The following is an 18,885-nucleotide window of genomic DNA, read 5'->3' as shown; positions in this document are numbered from 1 at the left end:
TGACAGAGTCTTTGATTGGTTAAAGAGCTGTCAATCAAATATCCACCAATCATATGTACTGATTCATTTCTGATTTATAAAGATCTGAAGGAAATAATCCAACTTTGAGTCTGTTCATGTTTTAGCAACTTTAGGCTCAAAATAAAAAAAATACAGCTTAGAATAAAAATGGATGAAGAGGTTAGAATGTAAAATGCTTCTAGGAATATTGAGATATTTTACTTAATTGTTATTTTTCCTTTTTTTACTCAGAGAATATTATATCAATTTTCAGGTGGAAAAATGTTGTTGAATGCTGTTTTGCTTGATTCATAGGCAGAGAATGATTTGAAGAGTGAAAATGAAATAGCAAAGGAACAGAAAGAGTGTTATTGTGGAGAGGTAAAAGAGAGGTATGTAAATGTAGCTAACACACAAGCTTTATAATATAAATCTTTGTTCAGCTTGGAGCTGTAATACTTTCCTTTAAGATTTTTTTATATCATCCCACATGGATAATTCCTCGATTAGCTTATTATAATAATATTAGTATTTATAGTAAGTATATGTAATAGGACTCCGTGCTGTCCAATTAAGAAATAATTGGATGAGGAAAATTCCAAAGACTGACAAAGTTGGATGAGGCCGTAGGCCGAGTCCAATTTGGCAGTCAGAGGAATTTTTCGAGTCTAATTGTTTCTTGATTGGGGAGCATGAAATCCCATTACCTATTAATTATATGGGTGCCTAATTAATCCCATATCAATAAGACCTGTCCAATTAAGAAAATAATCGGACAGTTACCTATATGGGATTAATGAGAAGCTGTATAATTATATTAGTAATTATAGTAGTATTAATAATAACATCAAATAATGATAATGAATAATAATAATAATAATTATAATTTAATGACTGTCCCACTGGTCTTTATTAAATTGTTTACCAAAATGTACTTTGATTAATAATGATATTATGTTGTTGATGATGAAATGATGAAATGATGATGATGATGATGATGATAACATAATATGTTAACATATATTATATGTAAGATACTGCTATTATAATAAAAACAATAATGCTATTAATATTAATTTCTGTTTTTTTTTTATTATAGTGAGCTTGAAATTTTACGATGCACCTTGTGCAAGAGACGTCTTCATTTAGGTAAACGGCATAGTAAATGTTAATAAATTAATCAATAATAAAAATATATTGATAAAGTGGAGTATATGTAATGTAATCCTGAACACAGAACTTCCTATTAATTCTAACTTTAGGCCAAATATTTACGCTTAATGAGCCTCAAGATTAGAGAGTAAACAATAAAATGACAAAATAAATTGATAAAATCACATTTCATTATTAGTGGATGATACTGGAGTATTTAAAACCAACATAAGAGAGATATGTAGGGATATGGGATACTCAGAGTGCTGTTCACAGGACCTAGACTAGGCTTGAGAGGAAGGTGCTAACATCTTTGATGTGTTTTAAGACTGTTTAAGGTCTGGTCGACCGAGCCCACTGGTAGGAGATGTGTATTTTGAAGTCACTTGCAGCGACTGTGCATCAGATGGAGAAGAAAAATGCAAGAGAGTATATATGAGCTGGTAAGAAGAAAAATTGTGTTGTATTTAGGTTTCTTATAAGTTGGCCTTGCAGCTGCAAAAGTATTAAACTTTATATAAATTTATATTTATTAGTCAGCTCTGATAAATTAATTGGTTGGGCTACCTGTGGTATTTGGCACCACAGGTAAACCAATATAGGGTAATTATAACTTACGTAGATACATTTATTTTTTTAGGTCTCAAGCAGTATACCTGGCTCTGTACAACTTATGCATCTACAGCAGTGGTAGGAAGGGCTACTTTCGATGGAAGGAAGATATTTGTCAGTTCTTGGAAAGAAACTGGATGTTGCTCTTTCCTGGAAGGTGATTCTTTTCGTCTAGCAATTTGACCAATCAGAGTGCATGCTAGAACTCATTTATCTTGTATTCCAGATATCCAGGGTTTGAGATAAGGTGGGGACTTGACAAAAAAATGTGACATTTTCCTCATGCCATTTTACAGGAAGAGAACCACTTCGTGGTGTAGTACAGTTGCTGGCACGCTATCTATAGGATGTCCCCACCACTACAAATCTGGAACTAAGGAATTTAAAGAAAATGGATGGTGGGCTCTGGCAGACAAGGTTCCTCCTGTCGTCAAACTTGGGAGTCCAGGTAGATATCATCATATTCCTACCCAGTTTGCAATGACCTTTTCTGAGTTTGATTAACAGAATGCATTGTGGTCTAGCATGGGTACATGCAATGCCATATACCATACCATGTATGGAATGATGAATATATAAATTTGCTATATTAACTAATTACTGCAAAATAATTGCTTTTTTGCACTTTCAAGGTTCAGAGCGAAAAAGAAAGAAGAATTCTAATAAATCCTCAAAGAAAAGAAAAACACAAGTTGAATTATTAGATGTAAGAGAACAGAATACAAAAGAGGAGGAAGAAGCCAAGGTATGCGTGTGCAGTTTGGGGTGTTCTTTCTTTCATTCTTTCAGTCGCTCATTCATTCCTTCAATTTTTTTAAATATTTCATTTCTAGATTGAATTTATGGATAATAAAAAGAAATTTTTTAAAATTCTATTTAGAAATAAGAGAAAATAATATCAAAGCTTTCTAGCAAGACATGATTTGCAATGATTGTCACATTTTGACCTATTTGCTCCAGATTAGGCAAAGCTGTGTATATATGTTAAATCATAATTGTCTTGCAATGTTTGCAGAAAGAGATGAATGAATCAAATGAAGAAACTGATGATCAACTTCTTGAGGTAGTCATAGTTTAATATTATTTTCTATTACCCACTTTTAGCTTGTATACACACCCTTACACAGCCTTTACACCATGTACAACTAACCAAGGTATTACCCACTTTTAGCTTGTATACACACCCTTACATAGCCTTTACACCATGTACAACTAACCAAGGTATTACCCACTTTTAGCTTGTATACACACCCTTACATAGCCTTTACACCATGTACAACTAACCAAGGTATTACCCACTTTTAGCTTGTATACACACCCTTACATAGCCTTTACACCATGTACAACTAACCAAGGTATTACCCACTTTTAGCTTGTATACTCACCCTTACATAGCCTTTACACCACGTACAACTAACCAAGGTATTACCCACTTTTAGCTTGTATACTCACCCTTACATAGCCTTTACACCACGTACAACTAACCCATGGTTGAAATAACATTATTTGTTTCCTTTAAAGTCTTTGTTATCTGGTAATCCAGTTAACATTGATACCCAATCTGATGAGGTCATTGGCTCTTTACTATCTGGGCAAAGCCTTGAAGAATTGGCAAAAAGTCCATTTCCGTTCATGGAAATGGATGATCCTTGTTCATTGATATCAGATGACATCAAAGAAGAGTGGGATGGTAAGATTTTAGGATTTTAGTTGGAAGTTAATTTATCCTGATATCACTCTCCATCCTGTTAGAATTATGCTTACCACCATTTTCATTGACAATTTTCATTCTACTGTCTATGAAATAAATTGTGAAGGTATTGTTCCCATGAGTCTTGACTGGGTGTCCTGAGACCTCAGGGGTATATCAATTCAGCTTAAAGAGGCAATCCCATCCTCTCAGGACAGGGGAAACTGGACGAAAATGGTGTCAGCACTATGTGTCAGAGCTAATGATAAAGGCCTCTAGATAGTCTAGCAACTTACAACAGTAGATTGATAATCTATTGATTTTTATTGATTTTTCTGTACTAGTGACTTTGAAAAATACCATATTTGCTCATGTATAATGTAAATCTTTATGTATAAGGCACACTCCTAGTTTCAGCCTAATTTTGTATGACTAGCTCATCAAAGAAAATTTCAGCCAAAAACTAACTTATAGCTGCACTATGATTTGCTCTTAAGATGAGCGTTTAAGCAAAGATTTTTGGTTCTATGATCACTATAAAACTAGCAGTGAAAAAAATTTCAGAAAACTCTCATTTTATAAGGCACACTCTCATTTTTGAAAAGTCTTTATGTCACTTCATAATTCTGAAAGATTGAAAAAGATGCACCTTATACATGTGAGAAAACATGTCAGCCTAGCAGATCATGTTGATTTTTCACTGTCATAAAACAATTTGCATGCTCGTAACTAATGTATTTATTTTGTGGCCAATAGGAAGTCAAGATGATAGTCATGTTGGTGAAGGCAATAACGACAGTGGTAATGAATCAGACAGAGCTGAGTCTGTAGCATCAACTGTCAAATCTGAAGTCAAGAAGCTGAGCAAGACGAGACAAAATAACGAACAGGATATTGCTGCTGAAAATATTGAAAACAGGTTGATAAAGTTTGGGTTTATTCTTTCCTTGTTGTGTTTGTTTGTCAGGTAATAGAAAGCGTTTTTATCATGGATGATTGGTTCATCAATTCGTTAGTCAGTCTTCCATCTGTCTGTCTTTCCATCTGTCTGTCCGTCTGTCCATCAATCAATCCGTCTGTCAATCCATCCATCTGTCTGTCCATCCATCCGTCTGTCCATCCATCCATCCGTCTGTCCATCCATCTGCCTGTCATTCCATCCATCCATGCATCCATCCATCTGTCCATCCATGCATGCATCCATCCATCCATTCTTTCATTTCATTCAATCTGTTCATTCATTCATTCAGACTTACCAAGATATCTGAAGATGATGAACATGAAGTGCTTTGTAGACTGAATGCCTGCACCGAAACAATCCAGAAGGACTGTAAGGCTCGAAGGCTCAGAAGAAAACTAATCCTAAGAAAGGTACCTGTCCAATCTTTTGCCAACTTAACCTGATAATCCAGGGTGGAATAACAGTAGTTCACTCATCTTTCACTTCTGTATTATTGGTAACCGCCACCCGTCTAGCTCAGTTGGTAAGAGCGTCGGTCTGTTGTGCGGAAGGTTATTGTTCAAGCCTCGGCCGGACCAACTGAGATGAAGGTGCTACCTTTGTAATTACATCTGAAAATGGTTAAACCTTCACGTGGCTCAGATGATCAAGTTAATGGCGGTCCCGTCCCTAATTAACTAGAGACTTTAACAGAGGACCACAAGTTTATCAGTTGACCCGTACGAAACGGGCAGATCTGTTTTTGATCTGCTGCAGATCTGCCAAGAAGTCTGTTACAGATCTGCAAACAGTCTGCTAAAAATCTACAGACTATCTACAGATTATCTGTGGAATATCTGTTGATTATCTGCAGATTATCTGCAGATTATCTGCAGAATATCTGCATAAAGTCTGCCAAATTGATCTGCAGTTAGGTCTGTCAATTACAGACGTTCAGCAGATGCTAAACATTTAAAAACAATATGCTGGCTCCACCAATCATATCCCTTTTATTTAGAGAACAAAATAATGTTTGTTATCAACATTCCACAAGAACATGATTGCTGCAGATGAGTGATGTAATCCCTTTTATTTAGAGAACAAAATAATGTTTGTTATCAACATTCCACAAGAACATGATTGCTGCAGATGAGTGATGTATAATATGATATCAGGTTACATCATAGAGATCACTACATGCATGGCATACTTCTGTAGATTGGTACGCCCATGCAATCGATCCTTACTCCATACCGAATCAGGAAAAAGAAAGAAAAAGCGTTTTCTAGCTGTCAACAAAGAATCCGTACTCAGACAATATGTAGCTACCTAATTTTTTTGGCATAAAGGCATTTTTCAAAACATCCTAAGTAAGTCATTGTGAGTGAAACACTAATATAGCTACTAATACACGCTTATAAACACACATCCTAAATGTAATAATATATATACTCAAAAATACAAACCTATATAAATCACTTATCTTACTACTTACTCCTTACAAATACACTTAAATTCCTAAAGATACTTTATATTAGTCCTTCAAAGACTTAAAATTTTGAAACTTCCTTAAGTTTTTTTCTCTTGGCTGTCCCAACTTTGTTGGTCAAAATTCGATTCATCTTGGAGACGGTCAACTCCGTGTTGTTTATGGAAGCGAACCGTCCAGAATAAGCTAGAAGAAAAAAGATAGCGTTTAGAAATTGCTTTTCCGTTTTAATTTCACGGCTCAACGATAAGTGCAAGTGCCCTATCTTTATTATTAAAACTTAGTCATTATTGTAATAATATATATAAGTTTTTAGGGACGGACCATTAGATAGTTGAGGGGGATGGGGGGTTGCGTAAATCCCCAAAAAATATCGAGCAAGCACTTAAACCTCAAAAAAGAAAAAAAATATCGTGCAACCTCTTCTGCTAGAAGAAAAATATCTAACTGTACGCAAAAAAATAATGTAAAAAAAAAATATATATATATATATATATATATATATCATGCCAACAAAATTCCTGCAATCGCCCATCAATTATCTAATTGTCCATCCCTTAGTTTAAGGGATTTTACTCCGACGAAGGAATAACGTCCGAAACGTCAGTAAGTTTTTTCATCTTTTCACGGTGTATAATTTACCTTTTCATCATTACTGTTTCATTAGAAACACCGACGCAGCTCACACTAGTTTTTAGCTAGTTATATCTTCTTAGTTTAAGATTATAACGTAATAGGTGCTGACCTTTCACTGTCTTGACGATGTCCTGATTAAGTGTTGTCATCACGGACCCATCTTTTGACGTTAGTTTGCGGGTCCCGTGAGCCAGACTCGTGGCCAGTGTTTCATCACTAAAGAAAGTTTCTATAAGCAGCAGAAACAATTTTCTCGCATCTTTTCCGCTCTGGCTGTGAATGGAATGGAGCCTTGCAGAAGATATATATACTCCAGATCCTGGCACAAGTTCTTGCTTTCCAGGACCTGGAATGCTGGAGCATTCTTGATTGCTTTCTGCCTGAAATTTGAGAAACATTTTAGTGAGTCGTGCTAAACTACAAACCGTAAGACATAGCATTTGTATCAAATTAGTTACACTTACTGGTTTTAAGTTCTTTTCAGCATTGATGTTAGTGTGAGATGATGCCGATTCGTTGCATCCTACATATGATGTTTGATACTAAATTTAAAAAGAAAGGTTACAAACAACTCATTAAAATAATGTATTGATGTATAAACTATAAAAGATGCCGCTTACCTGGTTTGCAACGTCGCCTCCTTTGTAAGCGTTCAAAATGTTTTCGAGAAATTCAATGTTTTCAGAACTGATAGGAACTGTAAACAAAACAGACCAATTGTATTTGTTATTGTTGTTTGGTTTTCAATTAAAAGATTCATTTATACAAAAAGAGGTCCTAGAAAATCACGATTGTGAGAAAGCTTGAGATTTTGAATTCTCTTAATACAATAGGCGCTATAAGATTATCGCTATCTTAGTTTGTAATTCCGTTGTCGAACTTATAAGCGTGACTTTAATCGAATGGCATGCACACTGTACATGCAATCCTGTGCAAAACAATGAGAAGTACAAGGGAGAACTTACATGGTAATTGCCTTCTTTTTAGAGCTGCTATTTCTTCTTTGAGCTCATTTACCATTTCTGAGCAGTTTGAACAAGGAACGACTCTTTCGACTACTGGTTCAACTTCAATTTCGGATGTTGAAATGTCTTCCGCATCCAAGTCGTATAGAGATCGTAAGAAGTGACCCGTCTCCCCAAGAGATATTTCTTCAGTCACAGTGTTCGACGGACGTACTGGAGTGTAATATGGAAGTCCATGCGTGTTAGATGGAGGTGCATGAGTGTTAGATGGAGGTGCATGAGTGTTAGATGGAGGTGCATGAGTGTTAGATGGAAGTGCATGAGTGTTAGATGGAGGTGCATGAGTGTTAGGTGGAGGTGCATGAGTGTTAGATGGAGGTGCACGAGTGTTAGATGGAGGTGCACGAGTGTTAGATGGAGGTGCATGAGTGTTAGATGGAGGTGCATGAGTGTTAGATGGAGGTGCATGAGTGTTAAATGGAGGTGCATGAGTGTTAGATGGAGGTGCATGAGTGTTAGATGGAGGTGCATGAGTGTTAGATGGAGGTGCATGAGTGTTAGATGGAGGCGCATGAGTGTTAGATGGAGGTGCATGAGTGTTAGATGGAGGTGCATGAGTGTAAGATGGAGGTGCATGAGTGTTAGATGGAGGTGCACGAGTGTTAGATGGAGGTGCACGAGTGTTAGATGGAGGTGCAAGAGTGTTAGATGGAGGTGCATGAGTGTTAGATGGAGGTGCATGAGTGTTAGATGGAGGTGCATGAGTGTTAGGTGGAGGTCCAGGAGTTTCTGCTGTGGAAGGCTGATGGGTGGTGACATCAACTTCTGTTGCTTGATCCGTATAGCGTTCCTTGAAGAAAATAGCTGCTTGCGTTTTCCCCGCCTCTATTTCAGCATTCTTTTTATTTTTCAATTCTTCTTTCTTGCTTACCGGCTTCTGTTGTCGTGGGGCATTGTTTGTTTTCTTTACTATTTTGTTTTGGTTTTGGTGACCATCATTTCCTTCTTCACTCTCCAGAACAATTCTTGATTTTTTTCGCGGTCGTTTTTTGGCCGTGACTTCGCTCTCCATTTCCTCAGCAACCTTAACGCACTCCAGTTCGAGTTCCTCCTCGTTATCTGAAATACATATTTTGTGATTTGTACATCACTTAAGTCTCTTGCTTCAAGCTCTAAATGTTTCACTTTTAATCATCAATATATACCATTATTCTAGAAAGTCTAAAGGCATTATTTCCCTGTACTCAAAGAATCAAATCAAGGTATGCAAATGTACTAGTGTCACCATGTTGACTGTTGAAACCTAATAGCTGCATAGTCAACATTCCAAGTTTTTGCGCCTAAATTTAATTTCTACATATTCGGCGCCGCGCAAAAATTACCGAGTTTGATTTAGCTTATTGTTCTTTTTTTACCAAGTTGGTAAGAGTAGTTAATTTTGTTTAATATTCTCTTGTATAGATTTATATGTAGTAATTTTTTCAGATAATCCGTACTTTCGCGCAAGTCAGCTATGTTGCGAAGTACACAACCCTTAGTTAAATTGATCGACGGAATTCACTGACTTTCTTTATGCATGTAAAACATGAACATATTTGTAACTTAGGCCATGGCCTACGATGATTATTCAAAATTCGAAGACTGTATATTTTAACACTGATCATTTGTTAAGACTCACCTCCAACCATTATTATCTTGGCAGGATATGCTGTGAATTTAGCGGCCTTTCTACCTTTCCTGCTCTCCTCCCAATCTACCATAGTTGTTTCTCCCTCTTTGACATTTCCATGAATGTTCCTTGCACACACAACGCTGTACTGCTTATCTTGGATCCAGTAAACCAAAGCATAGGCCATTGTACGAATTTTGCTGAGAGGATGCTGTTAGCGTTGTCTAAAACCAATTCGGAAAATGGCGCGCAAAAGTGAACACCGCGTTTGAACTCAGTCCATAAAGTGACATTTGATCAGTCGATCGCTCTCAGATAACATGCCCTTATCGGATCGGTTTCCTATTGGTTGGGTACGAAGATCCATTTCAGAGAGAGGAACCGTGTTTACTTAAAATAGAAAAGAGTTCACACCAGCTTCCTAAGTATATTTATTTTCAGTTTTACCTGTCAACTTATAACCAAAGACCTACTGAACGCTTGTACAAATTATCATTTGCATTTCTGTAGATACGTATGCAGTCGTATTCTTTGTTGTGGTCGTAATTTCTCTAAGACAACAGTAACTGTCAGCAGAATTTTATTTGGGATTGGTACCGTCTACTTTTTAGCAATGTTTTGGCGAGTAAAACTTGAACAACCGTAAGTTTTATGAGATCAAGATGATTGTACCTCAAAAACATTATTTTGTATTAAACTTATGAGAACTAAGTCAAGTGATAATTGACCCAATTCACTTTTAAGAAATCACAAGACTGAGCTAAGTAAACATAAAATGACAACAAAAACATCATCATTAGCGAGTTTCATATCCGAGTTTATAGCTAGGTTTTATCTTATTTTTGCCGAAATTCCAAATTTGAACAACGTTAAAATACGCTCGCTTCTAAGCAGCTTGTCAGTGATGCGTTTAGAATGCGTTCACTATTGTTAAAACAAACACCTGAAGGAACACCCTTCATATTAGGTTACAAGTGGGGAATGTATCTAACAGTCAAGTGTCTATAAGTCTCGCGTACGGCCGTGTTTAGCTTCGGATAATAGTTTTTTTTTCACCAATGGCTGAAAATACTGATGACTATTCTTCTTCTATTTGCAATGAAGAAACAACCGATGTTAATAAGCCTTTCGAAATACCCGGTTTGTTTTCCCAAGTCGAGGGAATAGCATGTGATATCAACTCAACATATTTTGAAGTGGATCAAGAAGACAACAGTCAAGTGTCTATTGGAGATGGACTAGAGGAAACAAATGACACAGCTATCAGTGAAGTTGGTTTTAGCCCCCAAAGTCCATCACAATCACTGGATATTTGTGACTATATGGACCTTTTGGAGAATTCCGAATATGTCGTTGATCCTGAGCAAAGGAGAGAAGAGGTTGACCTTTTAGAGCCCGAATTTGATGAAAGTCTTAATGATAGCACACCATGGCCCGAGGAATTATTTTCAAATGTTACCGATGACTATGATGAAATGTTTTCAACTCCAGCTGAAAACTTGTTCGAAGATGATGAAAGTGAAAACAATGATAGGCAAAACGACGAGCATCATCAACCGCTTTATCACAATGCCCCTTTGACAGTGTCAGAAAGTTTACTGCTGATCATTACTTTCGCCATACGGCATACACTATCTGGAAGCGCTCTGGAGGATTTGCTTGTTTTGATCAGTTTGCATTGCATCGCCCCTAATTTGTGCCGGAAATCCCTTCAACAGTTCCGAAAATTTTTCAAAAACATCAAGAACCCTTTGGTATATCATCGTTACTGTTCTTATTGCTTCTTACTCATTGATGACAAAGCTACAGTTGTTTGTCCAAACACTCTTTGTGCACGAGACCTTACAAAGAGGAACTCCTGCTCTTTCTTTATAGAGATACCAATTGCGCAACAGATTTGCAATTTGTTTGCTAAAAATGGCTTTTATGACAGCTTAAGCTATCGTTTCAAAAGGACCAAAAAAAATGAAGACAACTTTGAAGATATTTACGACGGATCCGAGTATAAAAGACATTGCAACCCTGGTCTATTAGATTTTCAACACAACCTATCTTTGTTATGGAATACAGATGGTGTCCCAGTTTTCAAATCTTCTAAGTACTCAATATGGCCATTATACTTCGTTATTAACGAACTTCCGTTTGCTGAACGCACTAAGAGAGAAAACATGTTGTTTGCTGGGCTCTGGTTTGGAGATACTAAACCTTTCATGTTAACATTCTTACAACCTTTTCATTCATCTTTAAGAAAACTAGAAACGGATGGAATTAACGTAAAAGTGAAAAGTAGTGACAATAACGTTCGCCCTCTTGTATTGAGTAAAGTAATCTTGCTGGCGGGAACATGCGACTTGCCGGCGAAATGTCTGGTATGTAATACAATGCAATACAATGGAGAATATGGTTGCTCGAAATGTAAGCAAAAGGGCGAAACTGTTAAAGTTTCTGAGAGAGGACACGTCCACGCATTTCCATTCATTCGGCCGGATCCCACTGGACCACAAAGGACTCATTCAGAAACTCTAAAACACGCTGAAAAGGCAGTAAATAGTGGCAAGCATGTAGATGGTATTAAGGGACCATCATGGCTTGCTGGGCTTTCGAGTTATGACATCATCAAAGGAACTGCAATTGATTATATGCATGGGTTATGCCTTGGAGTTATGAAATCTTTGCTTGGCCTTTGGTTTGCCCCAGAACATTCCGGCAAACCATTTAACATTACGAACAAAGTTACAAAAGCAGATGAAAGGCTACTTCAATTACATCCTCCCTTTGAAATAGGACGAATACCAAGGACAGTTGAAAACCACAGAAAATATTGGAAGGCATCTGAGCTGAGGTCATTTTTACTTTATTATGGGATACCGGTGTTGTTTGGCATTTTGGATGACCATTATTTTCATCATTTTGCTGTTTTTAGTGAAGCATCATTTATTCTTTTACAAGACTCGATATCAGAGATACAACTGCAGCACTGTCAAAGACTCCTAGAATACTTTTGCTTTATGCTTCCCTATTTATATGAACTTCGTTATCAAACTATCAATATCCACAATCTTTTGCACCTTCCTCAAGCAGTGCGGGAACTTGGTCCGCTGTGGACCCATTCGTGTTTTCATTTTGAAGACAAGAATGGGTATATCTTAAAAATGATTCATGGCACGCAAAACGTTTCTTCGCAAATTGTCTCAGCAGTCTCTTTCATTCAAAATTTACCACAGATGGTAGAATCCCTTGAACGTAATTCAAGTGCTTTAGCTTTTTATCGGAAGCTAATTGGATTTCAACAAAATACACAGCAAACACAAGTAATGCATAATGCTTATGCACTTGGATCTTCTTTTTCTCGAGAGCTTACAAAGGAAGAGTTCACTGCTCTAGCAAACGAACTAGGATACAATCCTGACTCGAACACTGTTCTTGCATTTACTCGAATAAAAAAGGATAAAGAGATTTTTCATTCAAGTTTGTACAGGAAAGCGACTGTTAGGAATAGCTATACCGTCATGTATCAATCTGGTGGAAACGGTTTAAGATTCGGGCAAATACTTTACTTTTTCCAATATAAGCCGAGTTGTACAAGGATGGGTAACTGTATGTTCAGATGCACATGCCATGCCTTCAATTACTCCATGATTCAAGAGCTTTCACAAGAGCAAGATATTAATTTGTGTACAGACGACTCATGTCCAGTTGAATTGACTCATGTAATTCCAGTTAAAAGGACAATTTTGAAAGTAATTCCTTTTTCAAGTATCGTCACAAAGTGTATATACCTAAGTTATAAACAAGAGCCATGTCACGAAGAAATAGCCTTTGTTGCAACTTTTCCTAACAAACTGGAACAATATTAATTTTTAAAAGATTTTATTTATCAATCATTTCTCTTTCAAATTTGTATTATAATATTGTCAACTTCAATTTCCGGTTGGCGTGCCCCAGTGCGGTGACCGTGCTGTTTTCATGCATTCATATACAAAAACCGCTCTTAGTTTACAACTATATCTGATTCAGTATAAACAAAGCAGGGAGAATGTAGAGTTTTATGTAGTTTAATGTGGTATTTACGAGGCTTTTGTTTTCTGATTCTGTTGAGATTTTGGGTAAACGTAACGAAGCCCTTGACGAAATCGTCCATGTGTTAACAGATAATATAAGTCTAAAATGAAGTCCCATGGACCTTCAGGATAGACCAGCGATTTAGTTAAAGTACAACTTTGACGAAAATTGGTCTCTCGGCCAAAGAGTTATTATGTACAGCGGTTTTACCTATGACGTCATAAGTACATGCAACCTTAGAGTAACGCACTTTGACCAGAATACATTTCTTGTTCGAGTTACCTCGAGTGTATTTGACGTTTTAAACGCCTTATCGTTTTAAACGCGTTAATGAATAAATCTAAACAGTCTTTTCTAAATCTTCGATACCTTATCAAATGATAAGTCAATTCGGGAAAGTTGGAAGCTCGCTATTACAAGGTCAACTGATGTTTGTTTAATTACGGTATGTACCGTGTTTGGAGTAGTTATCTATTTTCGAATGTGTATTTGAATTACCAGCGTTTAGAAATATTAGGCATAAAATGGAAACCAAAGGAGCACTTAAGAGTTGCCTCGAATAGTAGATTTGATAAGTCTTGATTATTTAGCGTAAGCCGAACCCTTTCTTAAACGCCATGCAGTCATCTGTTCATTAGATATTTTTGTCCAAACCACGAATCTTGAAAATAATTTTACTTAATAGCGGAAAATTATATAAAAAATTCTTGCAAATTAAGTTTTTGCCACTAAGGTTTATATAAAAAAGGTATAGATCACCCCAAAAATTAATGTTCTCGATATGATCTCCAGGACGATGCTACGCGCTGTTATTTGTTTGCATATTTTATGGCAGATTTTGCAGATGTTAGACAGATCTGTTTTTGATCTGCAGGTAGTCTGTAGAATATGATCATTGCAGACAACCTTCTTACCAACATCTGCACAGACTAAGAGCAGATCATGCAGACCTAAAACAAGGCTGCAGTGCATCTGTTTTGGCAAAAACAGATCTGCTGCAGATCTGTTGCAGATCTGCCCGTTTCGTACGGGTGAATTACTGTCAAGTGTTATCCTCTATAAACAAAGTTAATTTATGTTTATTTATTTTAACCTGTAATAGATTGATATTTTATCATTCCAGGTGACCTAGTACTTAATCTTTTCTATATGTTCTTCATCGATACTGTATTATTCTTAGTATTGTACAAATATAGTTGTCGTTGTTGTATAGATATAAATAACCCAGTTTATTACCTTTTTCCAGATTAAAAGAGAAAATAGCCTTCCACTGTTTGACTTGGATGCATTTATCAAAACATCATTGTCATCAACAAAGTGTTATGTCTTCAGAGATGGAGATTTTGCTCCCTTAAAGGTAACAAGAAGGTTATTTTTAGTGCAAGCATTCGTAAATATTGTGCATGTAGCTATGGACGGCGTAAAGAGTTAGATGGTTTGAAATGAGTGAAATGCAGAAGATCCCTTGACCAATAATTCCCAATCTGGCAATCAAAATAAAAAGATTTTTTCTTTGCTTGAGGTTTGAAATCTTTCTGAGGTAGGGATTTAGTTCAAGGTGTCTATGAATGTATTAAATTACTGTATTAGTAATAAGTTTGATTCAACTGATATTCTGTAGAATGATGATGCAGACATGGATGATACTGCTGAAAAGCAGAAAGAACAAGATGGCTACCAGGTACAGACTGGAGGAGAAGAATAACTGAATGATAGGCATGATGATTATAGTGATGATGATGATGATGATAGTGATAATCATAATGACCCATGATGATGATGACCGATTATGATAGTGATAGTAATGTTGACCGACGATGGTGTTTATGTCGATCACCGATGACTGATGATGATGACTGATGATGATAGTGATATCTGATGATGATGACCAATGATGATAGCTGATGATGATGACCGATGATGATGATGATAGCTGATGATGATGACTGATGATGATGACTGATGATGATAGTGATAGCTAATGATGATGACCGATGATGATGTTGATAGCTGATGATGATGACCGATGATGATGATGATAGCTGATGATGATGACCGATGATGATGATAGCTGATGATGATGACAGCTGATGATGATGACCGATGATGATGATAGCTGATGATGATGATAGATGATGATGATAGTTGATTATGATGATAATGATGATGACTGATGATGATAATGATGATAACTGATAATAAAAATGACCAGTGATGCTGATGATGATTTGATTATTGTAATAATTTTACTCGAATAATGATTATTGGCATTTTTTCCAGCAGAAAAATTCCCGCGTTTTTACGCGATACAGTCGTGTACTGGATAGATTTTTGGTAAGAAAAATAAAATTCTTGAAAACCCCTTTTACTAAATACCTTCAATATTATATTTCCTATCAACTAGAAATAAACATTATATTCAAAACTCCCCAAGTCCTAATCCTACTCCAGTCACAGAGCTTAGATTTGACCATGCTTAAGTTTTATCGATACTCAAAGTCAGGGCATGGCTAACTCACAGATCGAATTGGAATTTTGTGTGTTAGATTTGGAGGGGGGAATAATGAAGAACCCGGAAAAAAACCTTGAATCAAGGGAGAGACCTAACAAACTCTACTCACATGTGATGCCAAGTCCAGGAATCTAACCCGAGACCCCAGAGGTGAGAGGTGAGTGTACTACCGCTACACCACCCTTGATTCTCTATTTCAGTACATAGGGATTATTTAACGATCAGTTCCGTTTTACTACAGGCAGCACCTCAGATGTTGAGAAGAAAAGATCAACAGGCTTCTACATTTCTAAGCCGTCTTGTTGGTGCAGACAGACAGACACTACTTAGACCCATTACCAGTCCCTACACGGCCCGTGTACTCAAGCCATTTATTAGAAGAGACTTTGAAAGTCGACCTCTAAAACTGAGATTACTAGAGGAAATAAAGGCTTATCCTCACAGGTAACATGTGAGATATTTCTCTCTAGAGTAGATTACGTATGACTGTGAAACAGCTCGGTAAAGGAAGTGGCGATGCTCTTTAAACCTATCACAGCGCGCAAGGCTGCTCGTCCAATGAAAATGCTTGGACATGCACCGTCACACTCAGGGCACGGGACATCCGTACAGTGATTTTTTAGAGTCGTACCAACTTTGCTCTATAACAAGAGAACCGGTTCATCATTCTTAGGGTGGGTGGGTTGGGATGTAGAATCCATTACTTTCTGCCCTCTGGGTGCGGCTTATTGAAAGGAGGGTGTACTTCGCTTGAGGGACGATCAATATCATTCTTGGGGTGGAGTGCGTTGTCGATTTGTAGAGTCTTACTTTATTGTTTGTTTTCTAATACTGTTCACCATAGGAATGATTCGTCTTGGAAGGCACCTCCATCGTGTTCCTTAGATTACTGTTACGTTCAACCTTACCACATACCAGCTGTTAATACCATGTGTAGGGAATTCTTCTGGCCCGGGATTGATCGTAAGTGTGACATTCAGTAGTCCTTGTTTTAAGAGCGCAGCACTCTGTCTCACAGAAAACGCATTGAAAGTATCGATCGGAAATAATTCAGTATCGTCTTCTGCGCATGCGAAAAACCAACTTGCTGTTATGAATGACGTCATCGTTATCGAAAACCTTCGTTTTCGCCTGTCCACACTAATAAGATAGAATTCCGCTTTCAAATGTTTCCACTCTGGAGAGTGTGTTCAAATGTACCCATTTTTGATTGTCGTAGTGTTGACACAAGACCAAAACGTTTGGAAAAGTATGCGATTTCAAACTAAAACGCATTAGTATTGAGTGGGCCTGAAATTCATATTTTCCATCGGCCAGGCTTAAAGGATAATTGACGACTCTTAACACTCCAGTGTGTGCGAGCTTAGCCTCACTTCTGAGGTCGGTAAACAAAGGATAACAAAACAAGATGCTCCTGGTTTCGAGCGGGCTAAGCCCGCATACACTGGAGTTTTAAGAGTTGTCAATTATTTCAGGGATAGTTTTCATTGACATTTCGTATCGCATGATAATTATTCTTGTGTCTCTTTAGTTTCAGAATCATTACAGTACCCAGACTTTAGCTGTGTCGTTCTCTACAGGTATGTAGCTACGGATTTAAAAAGAAGACCAAAGACCTCAAGTCTTCAAAATCCACACTTGCTCGTGGTTAGATAAAATTCTTAGAGTTGTGTGTGCTGCTAAAGCGCCACACCTCACCGCTGTGGTTATGGGTTCGACACCCAAACTCAATTCATTTTGTTTCTCCCCTGTGCTACGAGGGTTCTTGTCCAGGTTCTCTGGTTTTTCTCCCTTCGCAAAAATCAGCTTCTAAATTTAAATTCGATCATGGAACTAGGGCCACAGGTTTGTTAGCCACTGGCTATTAAGTGCTACCTTCGTGAAACAATAACAAGGACGTTTTAGAGGAAAACTATGGGATTTCTTATTCCGGGGAACGGAGGACAAAAAATGAAAAAGAGTGAGTCACCGTTTAACTGCTTTGTCACTTGAATTTCAGGAGTCTAGTGATTGGCTTCGCGTTCATGGTCCCTGATGTCAAATACAACGAAGCATACATCTCCTTCATCCTAGTCCACCCCGAGTGGCGTCGAGCAGGGATTGGTACCTACATGTTATATCACTTGATCCAAACATGTATGGGAAAAGACGTTACCTTGCATGTGTCTGTAACCAATCAAGCCATGTTGATGTACCAGAAATTTGGCTTTAAGCCTGAAGAATTTATATTGGACTTTTACGAAAAGTATTTACCTGAGAGTAGTCAGGAATGTCGGCACGCGTTTTTCTTGAGACTCAGAAGGTGACAGAACAAAAATGCGGTGGAAATACAATAAAGATGTGCAAAAATCTCGCAGAACATTCTACGGCGTGAAACTAGGAAAGGTTTGCGCGCGGGATGCCTGTGCACTCCTATTCTTTGCTTGCGCCTCTAGAATGCCACAAATGTAAAATAACTAAAAACGCATTAAAAATATGATATGATTTACGAACGTCTCTTGAAATTATAGAAAATTCTGCGGTGTGGAACTAGGAAAGATTAACTCGATACCTATACACTCTTCTCCTATGCACTTGTTATGATTAGCGAAGTTGGACTTTTTGTTATTGATTGATTGATCATTTAGGACCATACTTCCAGACATCGAGTGCTGAACCGTCGTATGGTAGCGCGAAGCATTTACGGCTACGCCGGAGATTTCGGCCCCGACACCGCTATCCGGGATTTACAGACTGATCAGGAAGCTCGGCCGAAGCCTAAGGGAGAGGTTAGTCGGCCCCTACACCATAGAGGATTAACCCCTTGCTCTGACCAGCAAACCGATATTTCGATCGTAGCGCGGAGGACTAACCTCGCATGGTCAATTCCTTCCATGTGGGATGCGTTTCGAAAAGCTGGCCGGCCACGAATTACATGCGCACTTGCTGGTGTTAATAACCGAAATATTGAGGTTATATTTCCTTTTCCTTGAAATAATTTTGACAAGAGAACATGCATTGAGACAAGGAAAAATTTGAACGTGCAATACCCGCCAAGTATGCGTATAAAAGTTGTCATCAATGATGAAGATGAAATCCACACACAAACTGCTGTTCATATTATATTACTCCAATATAGAGTGGTTATCGCTGGTATGAGTGGGAAACGGATCAGAGAA

At 37.5% G+C, this 18,885-nt stretch overlaps 3 protein-coding genes across 4 annotated transcripts; 2 read left to right on the top strand and 1 right to left on the bottom strand.

The window, feature by feature from the left end:
• The first annotated feature begins 64 nt into the window (after positions 1-64).
• On the top strand, positions 65-18,215 carry LOC116302663 (cysteine-rich protein 2-binding protein). 2 transcript variants are annotated; one of them, XM_031712005.2, is made up of 18 exons: positions 65-180; positions 316-392; positions 1,100-1,149; positions 1,481-1,595; positions 1,793-1,921; positions 2,061-2,212; positions 2,397-2,509; positions 2,780-2,827; positions 3,286-3,454; positions 4,211-4,373; positions 4,705-4,825; positions 14,462-14,572; positions 14,837-14,896; positions 15,499-15,549; positions 15,969-16,171; positions 16,572-16,690; positions 17,259-17,307; positions 17,727-18,215. In XM_031712005.2, the coding sequence occupies exons 1-18, from the start codon at positions 169-171 to the stop codon at positions 18,031-18,033; spliced, it is 2,049 nt and encodes a 682-aa protein (XP_031567865.2). In that variant the 5' UTR covers positions 65-168; the 3' UTR covers positions 18,034-18,215. The 2 variants fall into 2 exon arrangements, with proteins under 2 accessions (XP_031567865.2, XP_031567864.2); XM_031712004.2 differs by having other exon boundaries at positions 66-180; positions 15,496-15,549.
• LOC148910787 (uncharacterized) lies at positions 5,487-7,791 on the bottom strand. Its single transcript, XM_089030202.1, has 5 exons — positions 7,485-7,791; positions 7,140-7,216; positions 6,984-7,061; positions 6,629-6,899; positions 5,487-6,069 (listed from the first exon to the last, which is right to left on the bottom strand). Exons 1-5 carry the CDS (start codon positions 7,537-7,539, stop codon positions 5,945-5,947), a joined length of 606 nt encoding a protein of 201 aa, XP_088886328.1. The 5' UTR covers positions 7,540-7,791; the 3' UTR covers positions 5,487-5,944.
• LOC148910786 (uncharacterized) lies at positions 9,684-13,660 on the top strand. Its single transcript, XM_089030196.1, has one exon. It carries the CDS (start codon positions 10,212-10,214, stop codon positions 13,008-13,010), a length of 2,799 nt encoding a protein of 932 aa, XP_088886322.1. The 5' UTR covers positions 9,684-10,211; the 3' UTR covers positions 13,011-13,660.
• Positions 18,216-18,885: the final 670 nt, after the last annotated feature.

This window comes from Actinia tenebrosa, unplaced genomic scaffold, assembly GCF_029948245.1.
Source record: "Actinia tenebrosa isolate PJP-AT-01 unplaced genomic scaffold, QUT_ActTen_1.0 PGA_scaffold15__27_contigs__length_11533743, whole genome shotgun sequence".
In the NCBI taxonomy this organism is placed as follows: Eukaryota; Metazoa; Cnidaria; class Anthozoa; order Actiniaria; family Actiniidae; genus Actinia; species Actinia tenebrosa.
Note: the sequence above shows the minus strand (reverse complement) of the source record. Positions and strands in the feature narration are given on the sequence as shown.

What these genes read in the sequence shown, in the direction of transcription:
- LOC148910787 (XM_089030202.1), bottom strand. Translation starts at nt 7,539, where the DNA reads ATGGTAAATGAGCTCAAAGAAGAAATAGCAGCTCTAAAAAGAAGGCAA. An exon ending in CTGAAAAGAACTTAAAACCA is followed by an intron (nt 6,900 to 6,983) that starts GTAAGTGTAACT and finishes CTCAAATTTCAG; the next exon opens with GCAGAAAGCAATCAAGAATG. An exon ending in CATCGTCAAGACAGTGAAAG is followed by an intron (nt 6,070 to 6,628) that starts GTCAGCACCTAT and finishes TTTTTCTTCTAG; the next exon opens with CTTATTCTGGACGGTTCGCT.
- LOC148910786 (XM_089030196.1), top strand. Translation starts at nt 10,212, where the DNA reads ATGGCTGAAAATACTGATGACTATTCTTCTTCTATTTGCAATGAAGAA.
- LOC116302663 (XM_031712004.2), top strand. An exon ending in CTGATGATCAACTTCTTGAG is followed by an intron (nt 2,828 to 3,285) that starts GTAGTCATAGTT and finishes TTTCCTTTAAAG; the next exon opens with TCTTTGTTATCTGGTAATCC. An exon ending in ATAAAGGCTTATCCTCACAG is followed by an intron (nt 16,172 to 16,571) that starts GTAACATGTGAG and finishes TGTTCACCATAG; the next exon opens with GAATGATTCGTCTTGGAAGG.